Source organism: Neomonachus schauinslandi, chromosome 5, assembly GCF_002201575.2.
Source record: "Neomonachus schauinslandi chromosome 5, ASM220157v2, whole genome shotgun sequence".
NCBI lineage: Eukaryota > Metazoa > Chordata > Mammalia > Carnivora > Phocidae > Neomonachus > Neomonachus schauinslandi.
Window position 1 is genome coordinate 52,981,980 of NC_058407.1, and position 22,076 is coordinate 53,004,055.

The 22,076-nt window shown below is 34.3% G+C and overlaps 1 protein-coding gene across 2 annotated transcripts in view; it reads right to left on the bottom strand.

Moving 5' to 3' along the window:
• Positions 1–22,076, bottom strand: part of USP15 (ubiquitin specific peptidase 15) — a 127,758-nt gene that overhangs the window by 97,711 nt on the left and 7,971 nt on the right. For both annotated transcript variants that reach the window (XM_021678691.2, XM_021678692.2), the window contains exon 2: positions 9,641–9,768. In XM_021678691.2, coding sequence (XP_021534366.1) covers positions 9,641–9,768 — 128 coding nt within the window. The remainder of the gene's footprint in view (positions 1–9,640; positions 9,769–22,076) is intronic.

Genomic DNA, 22,076 nt, shown 5'->3' on the forward strand with positions numbered 1-22,076 from the left:
AATCATTATTCCAGAAGGCCCACGATCTAGATTCTTCCCAAAATCTCAAGTGGAGGTAGTTGTTCAGATGTGGTTCTAATTCTATGATCATTTTCAAAATTCTGGTTAAACTAAAAATTTAGTGCAGGGCAGGCCAGACATCTAGAAGCAATACCATGAGTTATACCTACATGACAGACCTAATCTGAGACTCATTTATTATTATCTGGTCCTTTTTTTTTTTTTAAAGATTTTATTTATTTATTTGACAGAGAAAGACACAGCAAGAGAGGGAACACAAACGGGGAGTGGGAGAGGGAGAAGCAGACTCCCTGCCGAGCAGGGAGCCCGATGCGGGACTCGATCCAGGGACTCCAGGATCATGACCTGAGCCGAAGGCAGTCGCTTACCAACTGAGCCACCCAGGCGCCCTTATCTGGTCCTTTTACCTGAATTTCCAAAGTACAGAAACAGATATAGTTCATCGAGTTATATACAACATAAAGAAGATTTTCTCAATTTGAGCCAGTCTTAAATTAACAAACATGGGAAGCAAAATTGTTCTCAGTAGCATCTCAATAATGAGAACACACTATTCTTAATTAGACGTAACAATATAAATCAAGAAGCAGGAAAAATTCTGAAAGGATTGAGATAAAGTTATTTATTCCATCTAGGATCAATCAATGGTCACAGAATTACCTACTTTTTTTTTTTTTAAGATTTTATTTATTCATTTGAGAGAAAGAGAGAGCACGAGCATAAGCACAAGCAGGGGGAGAAGCAGAGGGAGAGGGAGAAGGAGACTCCCCGCTGAGCTGGGAGCCTAACATGGGGCTCAATCCCAGGACTTGGAGATCATGACCTGAGCCGAAGGCAGATGTTTAACTATCTGAGCCACCTAGGCACCCCAAATTACACTAAACTTTGAACAGAGCAGAAATGATAAACTCTGAATTGTATAATACAAACTTCAATAGCAAATACAAACCAAGCACTAATTTTTAAGCTCAGTTTTTTTAAACCTTAGTTGTAATTTTAAATTCTTGATGGGGAAACTGATAATTTGGAACATATTTTTAGTCTGCTGAAGGTGAAAGAAACTTACATATTCTAAACCCCTATATGCATCATATTCTATGAGACATATTACAGTAAACAACCATGTTATCTCAGTCAGTTCTCAAAACAATCCTATAAGATAGGTATCTCCATTTTAGATTGCAAAATATTTTTAGAGAAACTGAGTTACTTGCCCAAGATCATACATACAGAAAATTGCAGGTACTGTGCAAAGTGTTACTAGAAAACACTGCTATCTCAGGTGACTTTTCAAAACAATATTATGAGGTAGCTATCTCCAAATTAATTAGTAAACAGATTCAGGTATTAATTAACTTGCCGAAGGTTACGCATATAGAAGACTGTAGAAACTGGATTCAAATACAAATTGGTTTACTCTAACAACCATTTTCTTCCTACTATTAACAGACAGCCTTGAAGAAAACTTAGGAAAAGAAGAGTTTAAAAATTAAGACTTTTATGCTGTTTTCCACAATAATTTAAGAGTATGGGTAAATGATTTTATTATCTATCAGAATCCAATAGTAATTTTATATCTAATGGACAAAATAAAACAATCAATTTATTTTTAAGAGAGGAGAATAGGGCGCCTGGGTGGCTGAGTTGGTTAAGCGACTGCCTTCGGCTCAGGTCATGATCCTGGAGCCCCAGGATCGAGTCCCGCATCGGGCTCCCTGCTCGGCAGGGAGTTTGCTTCTCCCTCTGATCCTCCCCCCTCTTATGCTCTCTCTCTCTGTCTCATTCTCTATCTCAAATAAATAAATAAAATCTTTAAAAAAAAAAAAAAAGAGAATACCCCTAAGCTAAACACAGAAGAGCTGATTATTTGTTACTTCTGCATTTATTGATACATAAATGATATACAATAAACTGCACATATTTAAAGTGAACTATTTGTTAAGTTCTGACAGAGCAATACAAGTGTGAAAACATCACCACAACCAAAATGATGAATATATCCATCCCCCTCAAAGGTTTCCTAGCAGTCCTTAGTAATCTCTCCTTCCTGTCCATTCAGGTCTACTGTTCTATCCCCAGAAAATCACTTATCTGTATTTTGCAACTATAGACTAATGTGAATTTTGTAGAATTATATATGAAAATTATGTCTGGATGAATGGATAAAGAAGATGGGACACACACACACACGGGAATATTACGCAGCCATCAAAAAATGAAATATTGCCATTTCCAATGATGTGGCTGGAACTAGAGGGTATTATGCTAGGTGAAATAAGTCAGTCAGAGAAAGACAATTATCATATGATCTCACTGACACGTGGAATTTAAGAAACAAAGGATCATAGGGGAAAAGAGAAAAAATGAAACAAGATGAAACCAGAGAGGGAGACAAACCATAAGAGACTCTTAATCTCAGGAAACAAACTGAGGGTTGCTAGAGGGGAGGTGGGTGGAGGGATTGGGTAACTGGGTGATGGGCATTAAGGAGGGCATATAATATAATGAGCACTGGTATTATATAAGACTGATGAATCACAGGCCTGTACCTCTGAAACCAATAATACATTATATGTTAATTAATTGAGTTTAAATGTTTTTAAAAAAATAAAATAAAATCTGATTTGTCTAAAAAAAAGAAAATTATGTCTGTTTTCTATTACTAAAGGCATTTTCTTTAATCTTATATAAAAATTTGATGCACTGTTTTTGTTTGGCTTCCTTTACACTGCATAATTATCTTGAGAGCCACTGTTGTTTTTACATATCAATACTTCATTCCTTTCAACTCTATATACGAATATACTATAATTTGCTTATCCATTCAGCTACTGATGGGCATTTGGGGTTGCTTCCAATTTTCTCTATTACAAATAACACTGCTATGAACATTTGTGTGTAAGTATTCATGTATGGATATGCACTCTCATTTCTTTTGGGTAAATATGTAGGAGTGGAATGACTGGTTCCTATAGTAAACTTATGTTTAGCTTTTTGAGAAATTTCCTGATTATTTCATTTCCAAAAACAGTGTATGAAAGCACCACTTGTTTCACATCCTTGTCAACACTTGGTATCGGTCATTCATTTAAATTTCAATCATTTTGATACACATACAGTAATACTTCATTGTTGCTTTAAGCCTCATTTCTCTAATGACTAATGATGCTATGTATCTTTGCAGTTTTTGAAAACTCCATTTTCTTTGGTGAAGCATCTGTTCAAATCTTTTGTCTACATTTTCCACTAGGTTTTACGTTAATATAGTTTTGAGAATTCTTCATTCTGCATACAAGTCTTTTATCAACTAGGCAGTCTGCAAATATTTCTCCCACACCATAGTTTGTTTGTCTTTTAATTCTTTTAACAGTATCATTTATTACTGGTCAAACACAATTAACGGCTTAAAGTTCATTCTTTTATCAATTGTGCTTTTTATATCACATTTAAGAAAGCTCCCTAACACAATGTCACAAAGATTTTCTCCTATTTTTTCCCTGTAAGTTTTATAGTTTATATGATCTGTTTTGAGTTTATTTCATATATGATGCCAGATACAGATCAAAATTCAGTTTTGTTTTTTTTTTTTTTTGCAAACAGATACTTAATGCTCAGGCAGCATTTGTTTAAAAGACTACCCTCTCTCTACTGAAATCCTCTTACATCTTTGCCTAAAATCAATTGACCACATATATGTGGATTGACTTTTGGATTCTCTAATCTGTTCAACTAATCCTTACCTCACACTACATACAAATATTAAATTAAAATTGATCAAAGTCATAAATATAACAGCTAAAAGTATAAAATTCTTAGAGTAAAGCATAGGTATAAATCTTGTATGACCTGGATTAGGTGATACATTCTGACACCACAACCACAAGTAACCAAAGAAAAAATATAAAGTGGACTTAGAACTAAAAACTCCTGTGCTTCAAAGATACCATCAAGAAAGTAAAAGACAATCTACAGAATGGGAGGAAATTTTTGGAAATCTTTTATGTCAGATAAGTGGCTAGTATCCAGAATATATAAATAACACTTGAAACATAAGAATACAAAGACAAGTAGTCCAATTAAAAAGAACAGGATCAGGGCGCCTGGGTGGCTCAGTTGTTAAGCGTCTGCCTTCATCTCAGGTCATGATCCCAGGGTCCTGGGATCGATCCCCGCATCAGGCTCCCTGCTCAGGGGGAAGCCTGCTTCTCCCTCTCCCACTCCCTCTGCTTGTGTTCCTGCTCTTGCTCTCTGTCAAATGAATAAAATCTTTAAAAAAATAAATAAAAAGAACAGGATCAGAATATACATTTCTCCAAAAAAAGATATATAAGCAGTACAGATAAGATACTTAACATCATTAATCACTAGTGAGATACAAATCAAAGTAACAATGAGGTACCATTTCATATGCAGTAGGATGGCTATAATAAAAGGACAGACAATGTGTTGGCAAAAGAATATGGAGAAATTGGAACCTTCATATATTGCTGGTGAAAATTTAAAATAGTGCAACTCAAACAATGAATCATGGAACACTTCATCTAAAACTAATGATGTAATGTATGGGGATTAACATAAGAATAAAAAAAAAATTAAAAAAAAAAAAGAATAAAATTAAACAAAAATTAGAAATAAAAAAAAAATAAAATAAAATAGTGCAACTATTTTGGAAAACATTCTGACAATTCCTTAAATAGTTAAATATAGAGTTAGTATCTAACCTAGGAATTGTACATCTAAGTGTGCACCCATGAGAAATGAAAATATGTAACTACACAAAAATTTGTATGTGAAAATGTTCACAGCATCATTAGCCAGAAAGTGAACACAACTCAAATGTCCATAAGTTGATGAATGGATAAATTAAATGTGGTGTATCCATACAATGGAAAATTATTCATCCATAAAAAGGAATGAAGTACTGATTCATGCTACATGGATGACACTTGAAAAACTTTGTGTTAGGTGAAAGAATTCAAATGTTAAAGGCTACATACTATATGATTCCATATAGATGAAATGTCCAAAATAGGTAAATCCAGAGACAGAAGGTAGATTAGTGTTTGCTGAGGGTTGGGGGTTTTAAGAGGGGATGAGGAGTGACTGCCTAATGGTACAAAGTTTCTTTCTGGTGTGATAAAAATATTGTGGTGATGGCTGTACAACTTTGTGAATATACTAAAAACCACTGAATTGTACAATTTAAAAGGATAAATTTTATGACAGGTAGGTAAATTCAATCTCAATTTTTTTTCTATCTCAATTTTTTAGACACCTACTGGAAATGTAATTTGAAACTGTGTTGAATCTATAGTTTGAGGGGGGAAATTTAACAATATTGAGTCTTCAGATCCACCAACAGGATCCCTCTCTTTATTTAGGTTTTAATTTCTATCAGCAATGTCTTCTAGTGTTCAGTGTATAGGTCTTACATGTATTTTGTCAGATTTATCCATATTTTATATTTTTTGATGTTACTATAAAATGTATTTTTAAAATTTCTATTCATGCTAGTTCGTTGTTAGCATATAAAAATACAATTGGGTTTTTAAATAATGATCTTATATCCCATAAAACAATCTCATTTATTAGTCCTTGGAAACTTTTTTTTTTTAAGATTTTATTTATTTGAGAGAGAGTGAGCATGAGAGAGAGGAAGAGAGTACACAAGCAGCGGGTAGGGGCAGAAGGAGAGGGAGAATCAGATTCCTCCTGTTCAGCAGGGAGCCGGACGCAGGGCCTGATCCCAGAACCCTGAGATCATGACCTGAGCCGAAGGCAGACGCTTAACTGACCAAGCCACCCAGGCGCCCCTAGAAGCTTTTTTTTTTTTTTTTTTTTAGATTCAATCTAATTTTCTCCATGGACATAGCTGTCTATGAATAAAGCAGATTTATTACTTCTTCCTATACAATCTGTATGCTTTTTATCTCTTCTTCTTGCCTACTGCATTGGGTAGAACACCTCCAGTAATGCCAGCTGAAGAGCTGAGTGGACACCCTTGCCTTTTTCATGTCACCTGCAGGTTTTTCATAGATGCCCATTATGAAGATGAGGACGTTTCTTTCTATTTTACTCTTTTATCTTACATGATATGTTACCTTTTAAATATATATTTCTATACGACATATATATCCTTTTCATTGTTGGACTTGATTTACTAAACTTCTTTTCAGACAAGATATTGGTCTAGTGTTTTCTTAAAATGTCTCTGTAAGATTTTGGTATCAAGGTAATGATGGTTTCACAGCATGAGTTGGGAAATACTATCTCCCAATTTTCTGGAAGAGTTTTGTAAAGTAGGTATTACTTCTCCCTTAAATATTTGGTGGAATTCACCAGTGGTACTATTTGGATCTGATGATGTTTTTGTGTGTGAAAAATGTTAAACAATTTCTGTACTTGACACAGGGCTACTCAGGCAATCTATTCTTTTGGAATGAGCTTTGGTCGTTTTCATCTAATTTACTGAATTTAATGGCATAAAGTTCATAATATTCCTTTATTGTCTTCTTAATATTTGTGTATTCCATACTGATATTATGTCTCTCATGTTCCTGATACTGGTAATTGTGTCTTTCCTCTTTTTCTTGTGATCAAACTAGACATGGATCAATTTTATTGTTTTCACAAAGAACGAGTTATATTTTCTTTTTTATAACCAACACATCATATTATATTCGTTTTGAGTAGAACCAGCTTTTGGGTTCACTGATTTTCTCTATTTTTCTCTTCTCTAATTTCTGTTCTGAACTTATTTTTCTTCTTTCTTCTTTCTTTTCTTCTGTTTACTTTAGGTTTAATTTGTTCTTAGTTTCTTAAAAACCAACATCACTGATTTGAGACTCTCATTTTATTTATATACTCATATATTATATAATTATATAATAGAGCCACTGCAGCTTTTTTTTTATTAGTATTAGCACATGTATTACTTTTCTATTTGCTGCATAACAAACTAATGCAGGGGCTAACAATATCTTAAAAAAAGAGATTTATTTATTTACTTATTTATTTAGAGAGTTGTGGTGGCAGATGAGAGGGAGAGAGTGTCTTAAGCAGACTCTGCGCTGAGTGTAGGAACCCAACACGGGGCTTGATCTCACAACCCTGAGATCACAACCTGAGCCGAAACCTAGAGTCAAACGCTTAGCCAACTGTACCACCCAGGCACCCTGAAAACAATACTTATTTACAATCTCACAATTTTATGGGTTACAAGTTCAGGTGGGCTCAGCTGGATCCTCTACTTAGGGCTCATAAGGCAGAAATCAAGATGTCAGATGGGATGATCTCCTATCTAAAGACTCTGGGGAAGAATCTGCGTCCTAGTCCATTCAGATTGTTGGCAGAATTCAGTTTTTCATGGTGCCAGGTCTGAGATGGTCTGTTTCCTTGATGGCTGTGGGCCATGTCTCTTTCTGTTCCTAGAGGATGCCTACCTTCCTCGTCACAAGGCCTCTTCCATTTTCAAACCAGCAGCGATGCACTAAGTACTTCTCATGCTTTAAATCTCTGACTTCTGCCACCAGCTAGAAAACAGTCTGCTTTTAAAGGGCATTTGTGATTAGATTAAAACCATTGGAATAATCTCCCTTTGCCATACAACATAAATAATCATGGGAATGTTATCTCATCCTATTCACAGGCTCTACCCATATTCAAAGGGGGAGATGATTATAAAGAAAGTCAGTCACTGGGAGTCAGTCTTAGAATTCTGCTTACCATAACATGGCATACCTTTTTCAGTTTCTTTTAATCCATTTGTATCTTTATATTAAAAGGGGGGCTTTCTTGTAGACAGTGCATAGTTATGTCTTTTTTTTTAAGATTTTATTTATTTGCCAGCAAGAGAGAGAGAGGGAGCATGCACAAGCAGAAGGAGTGGCAGGCAGAAGGAGAAGCAGGCTCCCTGCTGAGCAAGGAGCCCAGTGCAGAACTCGATCCCAGGACCCTGGGATCATGACCTGAGCTGAAGGCAGACGCTTAACCAACTAAGCCACCCAGGCATCCCCATAGTTATGTCTTATTTTTTATCCAATCTCTACCTCTAATTGGGGTTATTAAATTTAATGTGATTATTCATAAAGAATAATCTAAATCTACCATCTTGCTCTTTTGTATTTGTTTCATTTGTTCATTTTTTCTACTTAAACATTTTTTTTAAACACTGACATTTCTCCTCATTATGTGTCATATTTTTCTGCTTCTTTGCATGCCAGGTAATATTTGGTTGGATCCGAGACATTACAAATTTTATCTTGTTGATTGGATGCTGGATATTTTTGTATCCCTCCAAGTATTTTTGCATTTTGTTCTAAGATGTAAAGTTTGACGCTTTCAGATTAGAAGGACAGGAGGATTAATTTTGCCCAATTACAGTGGCAAAACTGTTCTCAGTAGTATACTCCATGAATTATAAGGTTTTCCACTCTAACTGCTATGAACACGTTATTCTTGGTCCTAAATTAGCCCCAATGACTGTTCCCTCTAATTCTTTTAGGTGGTTCTTCCATGTCCTTGGGCAGCCCCCTCACATACATGAGCTTGATCAACACTCACCTGAAGACTTGAGAGAGACCCTCTGTATATCTCTAGGTGTCTCTCTGTCTCCTCTGTCTCTTTTTTTTTTAAAGATTTTTTATTTATTTATTTGAGAGACAGAATGAGATCGAGAGAGAGAGCATGAGAGGGGGGAGGGTCAGAGAGAGAAGCAGACTCCCTGCTGAGCAGGGAGCCCGATGCGGGACTCGATCCCAGGACTCCAGGATCATGACCTGAGCCGAAGGCAGTCGCTTAACCAACTGAGCCACCCAGGCGCCCTGTCTCCTCTGTCTCTTTTTGCTGGTCATTCCTATCTGGTACTCTGCCCTGAAAACTCTGGTGGCGGGGTCTACCTGGATTCCAAACTCTTTCCTCACTGAGGGCGATTGCCAGGCTCTACATGGGTTTCCTCTTCGGTGCCTTGTCTTGAACGTTCTATCAATGCAGTAAGCTGAGGCAATCATACAGCTTACCTCGTTTCCTATCTCTGAAGGATCACTATTCTTTGTTGCCTGATATCCAATGTTTTGAGAACAGTTATTTTATATATTCTGTCAAGGTTTTAGTATGCTCAAGTGGAAGAGTAAATCTAGTCCCTCTTACTCCATCTTGGCCAGAAATGGAAGTTCTGGTACTTATGTTTTATTCTCTTCAAGTGTAATGAGAGGTATAGAAGACTGGTAAGTAGTGAGGGTTGTAGAAGACTGCTGCAAAATTCCAAGAATGTAAACATATATCAATGCTCCGCAACTTAAAAAGAAAGTCATGTGTCCATTAGGAAAAACAGTAACAATACAGCATTTCCCCCAAATAATAAGATGGTGCTTTCTAACTTACATTCTTCACTTAAAGGGTTAAACAATAATAAACCTTTCTTACATGATAAATGAAAAAATTTGTCATGATACAGAGTAATAACTAATTATGACAGAATAATCTGAGTTCATTAGGTCAAATCTATAATAAAAAGAAAATTTTCTAATTTATTTACATTAACATTTTCCCTATTACATATTGACTATAACATATTCAAATGAACACATTTACAACCTGACTGAAGAAAGGAAATAACGACCTTTGAGAAGTCCAGAGTTATCAATGGGTCCGGGATATACATTTTGATCTCCCATCTGGTATTTGTCCCAACTGTCAAAGCCAACATATTTTTTCCACTGTTTGAACCAGCGACTATCGACTAGGTACCTAAAAAAAGAAAAGAAATCAGTAAAGGAAAATACCTGTAACCATAGGAATAGCAGAGAAGCTATCTATTTTTGATACTTCATTTTATATTATAGTACATGCCTACTTCAAAGGATTATTGAGAATAACTGGAATGTGACTTACAATCTAGAAAAAAAAATTTCACTTATACAGTGTTATTTCTATTGTTCTGTAAATACCTACTAATGAGGACAAGTATTGACATACACATTAAAAAAAAAAATCCTTGGGCGCCTGGGTGGCTCAGTTGGTTAAGCGACTGCCTTCGGCTCAGGTCATGATCCTGGAGTCCCGGGATCGAGTCCCGCATTGGGCTCCCTGCTCGGCAGGGAGTCTGCTTCTCCCTCTGACCCTCCTCCCTCTCATGCTCTCTGTCTCTCATTCTCTCTCTCTCTCAAATAAATAAATAAAATCTTAAAAAAAAAAAAAATCCTTAACAATACCTCTTAGAAAATGTAATAGCTATTCCATAAAATATTTGACAACTGAACAAAAATTCAAATGGGAATTATATGAATCAAAACAAAATTTTAAAGTACAACATGGCAAAATATAAAGAAATACCAAAATGGTTCTTTGGCAAAAAACTTACAAAGACAGTACGTTTATTTTATATATTTTACTCTCTCTTTCTGGGGATAAGGAAAGTGGATTATTAAAGGTTTGCAAGACCAATTATAATAATTGTAATAATAAATTTTTAAAAACTTTAGTTAGCTTCTTTACCAACAAAAATTAATAACAACAATACTGCCTCCATCTATTTCTCATAAAATCTGCTGGGGCAGGCAGGATAGATTTTTTTTTTATTGGTTTCAGAAGTGTGGTACACCAAGCACTGTAAGCATTACTGAAACTATATTCATCTTATTTTCAAGTACCTACGAACTGGCCTCTCATCAGATGACCAGCAACAGAAAAAGTAAAATAATGGTGCTCTAGTAAAGAAAGCTCATAAACTTAAAAAACTTTACAAATTTATTCTGACTATATTATACCCACTATGAAATACTGCTTTGCCATGGATTCATAATTATTTTAAATTCTTTTCCAGGAATATTTTCCCATACTTAACCAGGTTCAATCACAAACAAAATCAAAAGTAAAGGTTAACAAGATGTTTAAAAGCCCACATGTGTACTAACATAGGTAATCAAGTGTTTTTGGAGATCATTCTAATATATCTGTGCTTACTACACACAGCACTAAGTATAGGAATGAAATCCTACAGTTATAGAGTTATTTGTTTGAAGCAAAGGCACCAATTTAACAAAATCCCACAATTCCTAGAGAATATTCATCAGCAGTTTAATTTCCTTAAAGTGGGTACTGCAGAATTATCTATACACTAGTACTCCAAACCTACTGTCAGGATTATGTAACTGAAATTCAGCCCCCAAATTGTAGAATTTGAGACTTATGAAGAAAAAAAGTTCAGAGACTAAGTCTTAGGAAAACCCTATTTTTAAAATAAAGAGATTAAATCAGCAATAACTTTACATATTAAATAAAGAAAATTATACTTAAGTATTTATCATCCACTAAAAATTTTTTAGACTCCCTCCTGCGATTTAAACAAAATATTCAGACATTTCATTTGCTTTCTTTGCAAATTAATGTCATACTATGTGGCCTTTTCTCTGTTCCATCTATTTTTGTTTTTATCATTATGCCAATTTGATATTATCTTTATTACTTTAACCTTGATTTCTTTTTTAGGGCAAGTTCCCCCAGCGTGGTGTTGTTGCAAATTGCCTTAACTGTTCTTGGCCATTTGTTCTTCCACGTGAATTTTAGAGTCAGTTTATCAAGTTCCACAAAAAATACGATTAAGATTTTGACTGGAATTGTGTTGAATTTATTGATTAACAGTAACACTATAAATAACAATGTGATTTATAAAACTGACATTAAAACTATTTTGGAAATACTATCAAAATTCTATTTATATTTATTTAAAATATATTTCTAAAAGATGGGGTTTTATCTCCCAAAGTATTTAATAAATCCTCTACTGTACGGCAGAGGTTTGCACTGGGTAGTATTCATCTGTTGCTATATTTCTAGTTCAACTCTCTTTCCTAGATCTTGAAGTGACTACTTTGTGTATAATGATACTATTATGAGAGGAGACTCTTGTACTTGATGGATATTTATCTGCTTTCAACTGAAAAGACCATCATATCTCTGTTATAGGCCACCTATATCTTATTTGTAGAATTTTGTGGTAATGAACCATGAGGGGAAATATAGGAAAAAACAGAAACATCTATTACAGAAATAATATGTAGACTTCTTACGTGTACTCAATAAAGACAACAATATTAAATGAAGTGAACTAAATAAAAAAAATTTATTTTAAGCCATTTACATAGATTTGTTGTAAAAACTCTACCCCTAATCTGTGAATCTGCCAAAACGTAAGAATCTTCAATTTCAACTGGTAAAAGCCTACAACAGAATCAATAGTTCTCAAAGATTACAAGTAAATGAACAAAGACCCGACTTAAACATTCTCAACAGCACTCTTAATCCTTGGTATGCTATTAGGATCCAGATAGGGCCAATTTTATAGCTCCCAAGGTTTTTGTTTTTTTTTTTAAATAGCTGTAACTATTTGTAAAGACTGATATTTCATGACTTTTATTCTTAGACCCCTAAGAAAGAATAAAAGGCATGAAATAACAATCTTTATAAACAGTTATAACTATGATCGTAAGATGAAGTCTAAAATCCTTAACATCGCCTACCTGGTTTTGCATGATCTATCTACTCCTGCCTGTCTAGTCTCAACTGGTACCATTTTTCTTTGCTGAGATGTAACTACAATAACCTTCTTTCAGTTACTAGACACTCCATTTTTTGCCTTATGGCTCCATCTGCCTAAACTATACTCCTATTGCTCCCAACATCTATTTAATTCCTATAATCTTTCAGATAGCCTACATGTCACTTTCTCAGGGAATCCTCCCATAAGCCTTTCCCACTTCCTTTCAAACAGTATGGAAAAGGAGAAATAAGATGGCAAAATCAGGCTACAAGATATCAAGACTGCTTATTAAGTTAAAGAAATTACTTTTAATAACAAAATAATTAACATGTGAGCTTTACTCTTGGGCTAGGTGCATATTTCTAAGCACTTTAATATATTGGTTCATTTATTCCTTTAACTACCCAATAATGTAGGTACTCTTATAATCATAGGCACACAGGAATAACTTGACCAAGATTACAAAGTTAGTGTGAGACCTGTGATTAAAAAATGTGATACTGGCACAGGGAGAAGCAAAAAAGACCAATGAAAACAGCACAGAGAAACAAGAATTGGATTCATGTATATGGGGAACTATGATATACACCAAAAGCATCATTATGAATTAGTGGGAAATGATCTAGCTAAGTATATGGGGAAAAAATAGAGCTTTACCTCACATATGCAGTCAGTTCTACTCTAATGCTTGTTTTGAAAACTTGAATATGTTAAAGATGATTGGTATATTAGGGAACAATAACACAAATTTCAGTATATGCTCAAGCACTACTTGAATCCACAAGCAGGGCCAGGACTAAGGTGAGGCAAATGAGATGCCTAGGAACCCTAACAGGAAGCGCCTCCTTAAATTCTGCCCCCCTAAGTGCCTAGCTTGCTTTACTGTAGTCCTAACTGAAACAAACACAAGGTGAATGTAGAAAACTACTCAGCTGTACTGAACCATATAGGAATGCACAAAACACACACACTTCAAACGTTTTAATTTTTAAGAGGGGGAATGCAGAGGAAGAGGGAGAGAGAGAATCTTAAGCAGGCTCTACGCCAACACAGAGCCCAATGTGGGGCTCAATTTCATGACCCTGAGATCATGACCGGAGCCAAAATCAGGAGTCAACTGACTGAGCCACTCAGGCACCCCCAACAATTCAAACATCTTCAAGTGTGTTATGAGTCACACTCCCCACATCGGCTGTTACAACTTCTTGGCAGATTTAAGAAAACTTTCCTTCCACCACTTTGCAATAATTCAAGCTGCAACCCTTTAAATCGTACTTCTTTCTACAAGTTAACTTTATCCTTTTCAAAATAAAATGTCATATTTATTGTGGTAGTTATGTATTTCTTAACCATTTAACATATGTAAAACTGTGCTACCATTTTTATTATGTTTTTAATGTTTCTCTGACAAAGTTTTTTTGAGTGCTGTGTCCCAACCCCATTTTTCCCATATGCCCTGTGTTTTTTATTGCATGATTTTGCATATAACATGGTGGTTTTTAGGAACACATGCCATGTTACAGCAGAACTGTACAAAAATAAGTTATAGTTGGATTAAAAATGTAAATGTGAAAGTAAAAGTACAATTTTTTAAAAAAGATATGAGAAAATCCTCATTACCTTAGAATATACAAGAGTTAAGACAAAAAGCAAAAACCTTAAAGATAAAGACTGATAAACTTGCGAAGGTTAAAACGAAAGGCTACCATTCAACAAAGACACCACCAAGTAAAGAGAGAAGATACGGACTAGAGTAGATACATATACTCCAGATAACTGACAAAGGATTAGAATACATGAAGAACTCCTTTAAGTTAATAAATTAAAAAAAAAATTTTTAATAGGGAAAAAAAGCAATTCACAGAAGAAAAAATCAGAATGGCCTCTATACATATGAGAAGATGCTAAATCCCATTAGCAATGGGAAAAATACAAATATCGTCTCATGAAACTGGTGAACATAAGCATGTGCACATGTGTCAACAATATCAAGTTGTGGAAAAGATGTATAGTAATAGGAACTTGTATACTGCCAAAGGGGGAATAAACTAGAACCTTCACTTGGGATGGTAGTTTGGCAACATAATCTTTTAAGAATAAAGATGTACATACCATACAATCATGTACTGCCATTGCTAAGTTTTACCCTACAGAAACTCTTGTATATATTTACAAAATTATAACTATAAGAATATATTGTGCAGCATAATTTTTAACAATGAAAAGGTGGAAAAAAACCTAATATCCATTATTCATACCCAAAAATACTACACAAAAATTATAATGAAAAATACAACTACATGTGTTAAGGATAAATTTCAAAACTACAATGTTGAACAAAAAAAAATTGCAAAAGGACACATGTAATATAACAAATATATAAAGATAACAGATGCACAGTTTAACTACAGAAAATTTAAAAACATGCCACAAACAGTATATACTATTTGCAATCCACGCATATATATTAAAATATATACATAAAATAATTCAATAATTTAATTATAAAACTAAATAAAATAATATATAAATAATTTAAAATTATAATAAAAATCTGTTTCAGGATGGTGGCTCCCTCTGGCAACGGAGGAAAGGTAATGGGATTAGGGAAACATACACAGGGACATTCAACTGTTTTTGTAATGTTTTACTTTTTTTAAACTAAGATATGTGCGCATAAATACTTTGTTATACTTTTCTTTATACTCTTCTCTCTTCCTGAAATATTACATTAAATATAATTAATATTTTCTACTTAACATAGGATAATAGTTTATATATACACGGACAAAAATGAAGTGGAGTCAAATGTATAGATTGAATGTTGAGGTCAAAACTGATAAAGTTAAGTGACAGTCAACAAATGAAAAGACATTTCAAGCATAAAAGTAAGTAATTATAAATACAACTCAGGTTTTTTTTTTTAAGATTTTATTTATTCGGGGGGGGGCGCACAGAGGGGGAAGGAGAGGGACAAGCAGACTCTGCACTGAGTGTGCAGGTCAATGTGAGGCTCAATCCCAGGACCTGAGATCATAACCTGAGCCGAAACCAAGAGTCCGGCGCTTAACGGACTGAGCCACTCAGGCGCGCCCTTAGGTTTTTTTTTAATTGGGATAAAAATATGTATAGCAAAATGTACAAAATGCAGTTTGTTTTACTATGTATTTTTGAAAGAAATTTGTATGTTTATGTTACCTCTTACTATTTATTTTTTCTGTCTTATCTCTTCCAACATGAATTAGCATTAAATTTTAATAAAAAATTTACATAAGCTTTAGAGAATTTTCTTTGGAAAAAGCATGATTTGATTATTTCTAAATTTATCAAATTATGTTTCTGATATATAATAATATATTCATTCTCAAGAAATTATTTCTTTTTGGTAACTAGAGCAACCAGTAAGTAAACCAGAAATGCAGAACTGATTGTGTGACATCTCAAAAGAAAAAAAAAAGCACATAAAAACCAGAAAGTACAGATTATAACCCTTGATATCAGGGAAGATAATATAAGCAAAACAAAAAATCCTACAATTGACACATATACTGATCTTAAGCTGATTTAAGTTTTAGTATGAAGTATTACATTATAGATTTGCAACCATCTAAAATTCATCTAAATACTAATCCACAAATATCCAGAGAGCCCAAAGTACAGAAGAGTAATTAATTGCTTTGTGACAAATGCAACAATTTAAGTTTTTTGCACAAAGGAATCTATGCCTTATAGATGAGACCAAAGGTGAAATATTTCTGAATACTGAGACATGTCACTGTGTTCCCATATAAAAAGCCATGAAGTACATGTACCAAAATATGATCAAGATTACTTTATTTATGATGGAGATCTCTGGCTGTAGCTTAATCACTACAATTTCCCTCTGTTTCAGTGGGTTACAAGGAATTTATGAGTGCCTCACACCTGCATTAACCATGACTCTCACACACTAGTACACCAATATGAAAAATTTTTATCCTAATGTTAATATTATCTGGGTTCAAAAATTAGTAAAGAAAATCTTATGGAGATAAAGGTTTATGGTCTTCAATCTCTCAAATCCTTCAGAGATGACCCACAATCCTCCAGCATATCTCCAGATAGCCTTCTCCATTTCCAGTAATTTCAAAACTTTTGCCAATCTCTCACCCATTAGGCTGAATAGACAACCTTGCTGCCCTACTTTTTGAGGAAGTTAGAAGCCCCTACTTTCTGTGCAACTCTCCTGCTCCCCACCTTAATCTTACCTGATTCCTTCATAAATTAGTGAAGGATGTAACCCTCCTTACATCCAAGGCTAATTATTTTTGTTCCTATGCTTTGGATTTAATTTCCTTCTGCCTCCTTAGAGGCTTACCCCATTAACAGCCCCTACTCTTGTTTCTCCTGGTATGTCTTTTTTTTTCCCCCACTCAGCATGTAAACAGGGCCAATTCTTTCACCCTTTCCCCCCCTTTCACCTCCCAACTCTCACACTCATTTCCTTCTCTATCCACTCCCATTTCTCTGACTTGTTCTTACAGCCAAGCCTAAGTTTCTACTCTTCAACCCTCACTTACTCTTCAACCTAGTACAAGAGGTCTTCCTACCCCAAAGAACCCTCAAAAATTTATCACAAATCCAAAAGATTCATAATTTTATGTACCTCATCAATTCTTTTTAAACTATGTGATTCTACCCTTTTTTTTTTGGAAGAGAGTGTAGGGATACTCTTCTTATTCTTTTTTTTTGGCAACCTCTTCACAGAGTTGCTAATTTCTTCTCTCACTCTTCATACTCTCCAATGATATATATATTTTTAAGATTTTATTTATTTTTTTGACAGAGAGAGACACAGCAAGAGAGGGAACACAAGCAGGGGGAGTGGGAGAGGGAGAAGCAGGCTTCCCGCGGAGCAGGGAGCCAGATGTGGGGCTCAACCCCAGGACACTGGGATCATGACCTGAGCCGAAGGCAGATGCTCAACCTACTGAGCCACCCAGGTGCCCCCGATATTTTAATTCATACCAATGATTCCAAAATCTGCATCCCAGGGCCAGTCTTCACATCTTTAAATACTTCCAATTCCTACTGGTCCATGTCAACCTGGATTTTTCATACATTCCAACCTCATTAATCATTTTCACACCTTTATATTTACTCCTTCTCTAGGGGTCCTTTAATAAATATCATCAATAATTTAATTTCCCAAGCCAGAAAGCAAAATATTATCCTGTATTCCTCCTTCCCTCACCCCATAACATCTAGTAACCAAGTACCTTCAAAAAAGTACCTTAGTTCTGTACCTCCCTTCCCTATTATTTTTTAGTGGCATAGATTATTGCAATGGCTGCCCAACTTATCGCTCCTCTTTAAGTTTACTGCTTCCAATTTGCCCTACATTCTGCTGCCACAGACATTTTAAAGACATAAATATGAACATGTTACTATTTAAATCAGAATTTTAATTTTAATAACAAAATATAAATGCTTTATAAAAAGATTTGTATAAAGTGTTTTCATGTTAGTTTATAGTTACAGTAACCTCTTTTTTTTCCTTCCTTTTTTTATTCAGTTGTTGGGGAAACCAAAACTCAGAATATGTGACTTATCAATGCAACACAACTCTATTAAGTGAGTAATGCAGGGCCCATTTTCAAAACACTCTGGTTTTCCAACTCTAAATTCAATGCTTCTTTTTTTTTTACTATGTTAAACTTTACTATAAATCCCATTTACTTAACAAAGACTTAAAGATGTAACAGATTCTTACTAAAATCATATACTATCCCCCTCTTTATGAAACAATAAGGATTCTCTGCAAAAAGTGAAACAGAAGAATATCAAAATGTTATTACCAAGCTATAATTAAGAACTGAAATACTTATTCAAAAGGCATGTTTTAGTAACTATTATCCATTTTACTTATGAAGAAAATAAGTATTTTCAAAGTGGAACATAAACATCTTTAGTAAATGTTAGATCTTTGCCACTACACCCATATGAGAGTCTTATTTTCACGTCAGTTAGGAGTACACAAAAAGTGAACACCGTCTTTCTTTTAGGAAGTTTTCTAGAATGGTGGTAAACTGTGGATGAATTGTTTTTGCACACTTAATTTCAATTTGTTTTCATGATTAATTTCGCTTACAAATTTTCTTACCTCCTGAAATCAGACTAGAGTAAATATACTAAATTTACTAAATATACTAAATTTACTACAGAAAAAGTACTAGGCTACTTATATTAAGTGAAATAAGTCAAACTAAGAAAGACAAATACTGTATGATTTTACTTATACATGGAATCTAAAAAACAAATGAATAAACAAAAACCAAAATCAAATCTATAAATTCAGAGAATACACTGATGGTTGCCAGACGGAAGCACTAAGATTAATTCTCTCATTTAATGACATACTATTGAAAACATCTAGTGGTGGTGGGATGGGCAAAATGGGTGAAGGGAAGTGCAAGATACAGGCTTCCAGTTACAGAATAAATAAATCATGGGAATAAAAGGTACAGCATAGGGAATATAGTCAATGATATTGCAACAGTGTTGTATGGTGACAGTACCTACACACTTGCGGTAAACAAAGCATAATGTATAGAATTGTCACTATACTAAAAAAAAAAAGTACTAGGCCAAAATCCACTTTCTTTTCTTCTTTTTTTTCCAACATCCTCTTTCTAACGTTACTTGCTGTGAGGTTTTTAGAGAAGTTAGTGCTAAAACCTTTAGCCTGTTCATCTTAGAAATGGTAATTCATTCATTAACTCAATAAATATTTAAGATCTACTATGTATATACTATTCCATATGAATAGATGGCTAGCAAAATAGCCAAGGTCCCTATGTTCATGGAATTCAGAATCCAGTGGAGGAGAGAGATATTAAGTAGTTAACATATGTAGTAAAATATTGTGGTGAGTGCTGTGAAGGGAAACAGGAAATTATGAAAGCATATAAAGGGGACCCTATTAGGAATAAAGGAAAGCCTCTTTGAAAACCTAACATTTTAGCATATGAATACGAGTTGTTTCAGGAAGAAGAAGAAAAACGCTATCTAGACTGAAGGCACAGCATGTGCTAGGACCAGAACTTTGGGAGTTTGTTATCTTGGAGAAACTGACTAAATGATGTTGGAGTTTATGACAAGGGGATAAGAAATGCTACATAAGGCTAAAGAGGTAGACTGGACCGAGACTATACAATGTCTTTAAGGTAATGGTAAGGATTTTATCCTAAGTGTAATGGAAAGCCACTCTAAGATTTTTAGCAGGGAAGAGATAAGATTTGATTTACATTTCATGAAGACCACTGGGAATACCTCAAAGGATTACTGGGAGGATCAAACACAAATCAAATGTTTAGTAAATAAAAACTCACATAAAGCTACAAGTACTTCAAAAAGGTCTAAATTAGGGGCTCCTGGGTGGCTCAGTCCGTTGAGCTGCTGCCTTGGCTCAGGTCATGACCCCAGGGTCCTGGGACTGAGTCTCACATCAGGCTTCCTGCTCTGCGGGGAGCCTGCTTCTCCCCTTCCCTCTGCCTGCCTCTCTGCCTACTGTGCTCTCTATCTCTCTGTCAAATAAATAAATAAAATCTTAAAAAAAAAAAAAGGTCTAAATTATATGGTGCTAAATATTCTGAAGGCATCAAGAAAGACAATTTGTATTGTGGTCAGGACAGAATAGTTTTCAATGGCTCCAAAGAAGATAGGTCAATTTTAGGACCCCACACAAATTTGAGTCAATTTTAAGACAGTCCTCAAATGTTGAAAAGCTACTATAACAACTAAAAAGGCCAAATTTTCTTTTTTTCTTTTCTTCTTTTTCTTTTTCTGGTGGTGGTGGGGTAAAGATAGGAGAGTTCTAAAAGTTTATACTATTTTTATACACACCAAAAGCAAATTGAAGGAAAGATATATACAGGCCAATAAATGATTGAGAAACAGCCCTAGACATAAAGGAGTTTAAAAGCAGTATGGAGAATGCGGATATCTCAGCAGCTGCACTTAAGAAATCATAGAGCTAATGAATGCATAGTTCTTTCTTTTCTTTTTTGATTAGTACATTTATACTTACAACTTTTAGATAGGCAATTCCTGCTTAATTTCCTAATATGACATATATATAACATCATTTATTTCTTAAAATCCTACCTTTTTCTCTGCAAAGTAGATATAAAACATTCTTCTACAACTAAGAAAATACACAAGTATTTCAGCCTAATCCAATGTAGCACACAATTTCAGAAAAACATGTATAACTATCTTATGCAGAATTAGCGGAATAAACAACTCTTGATGTTAATTCACTCTAAGATTAATTCTCTAATTTAATGATATACTTACATAGCAAGAGCATAAAAACATTTTCAATACTAAAGGAGATATCGATGATTTCTAGCATTTTAAATCATTATAAGCCAGATAATTCACAGGCTTTTTTAAAAAGTACCAAACTGTAATTCAGGATTTCATTGTTTCAGTAAAACTTAACTGAAAGCTATTGAGTTCTTTCAAATAAAACAATGGCTTGATTAATCTCTTTATATCTTCATTTTAAATTTCAAGCATTTCCAACCTATTTTCTACTTTGCACATTAAATTCATCAGTTAGCAGGAACTAATTTTTATGACCTCTTTTTACATCTAAACTAAGACAAAAAAGGAACTCAGGAAGGAGGCCAAGTAAGATTGTGAAAATGAAAAGAAAACCCATAGAAAGGGAGAAAATTTTGCAAATCATCTCTCTGAAAAGGGATTTGTGTCTAGAATACATAAACTCTTAAAACTCAATAATACAAAGACAAATAATCTAATTTAAAAATGGGCAAAGGATCTAGGTAAACATTTTGCCAAAGAAGGTATACAAATGGCCAATATGCACATATGAAAAGATGTGCAACATCATTAGCCATTAGGAAAATGCAAGTCAAAACTACGAGATACCGCTTTACATATGCTAAGATGGTTGTAATCAAAAAAAGACATTAACAAGCACAGTCAAGGATGTGGAAAAACTGGAACCCTCATACACTGTTGATGGCAATGTAAAATGCTGCACCCACCTTTGAAAAAAGCCTATCAGTTCCTTAAAAAATTAAACACCCAGGAATTCCACTCCTCGGTATATACTCAAGACAAATCAGTTATGTCTACACAAACAAAAGTATGTATGTACATATAACAAAAAGTTATGTCTACACAAAAACTTGCACATGAATTGTTCATAGCAAGATATTCATAAGGGCCAAAAATGTGAACGCAAATGTCCATCAACTGATGAAGGGATGAATTCAATGTGGTATATTATCTATACAATGGAATATTATTCAGTAATAAAAAGAAATGAAGTACTAATACTTCATGAAAGAAGCCAGACACAAAAATCACATACATGATTCCATTTATATGAAATATCCAAAATTGCCAAATCTATAGAACTAAAAGTAGATTAACTGCCTAGAGCAGGGGGATCTGAAGAGAAATTGGGGGAAGTAGGGGACTGCTAATAGGTATGGAGGATTTT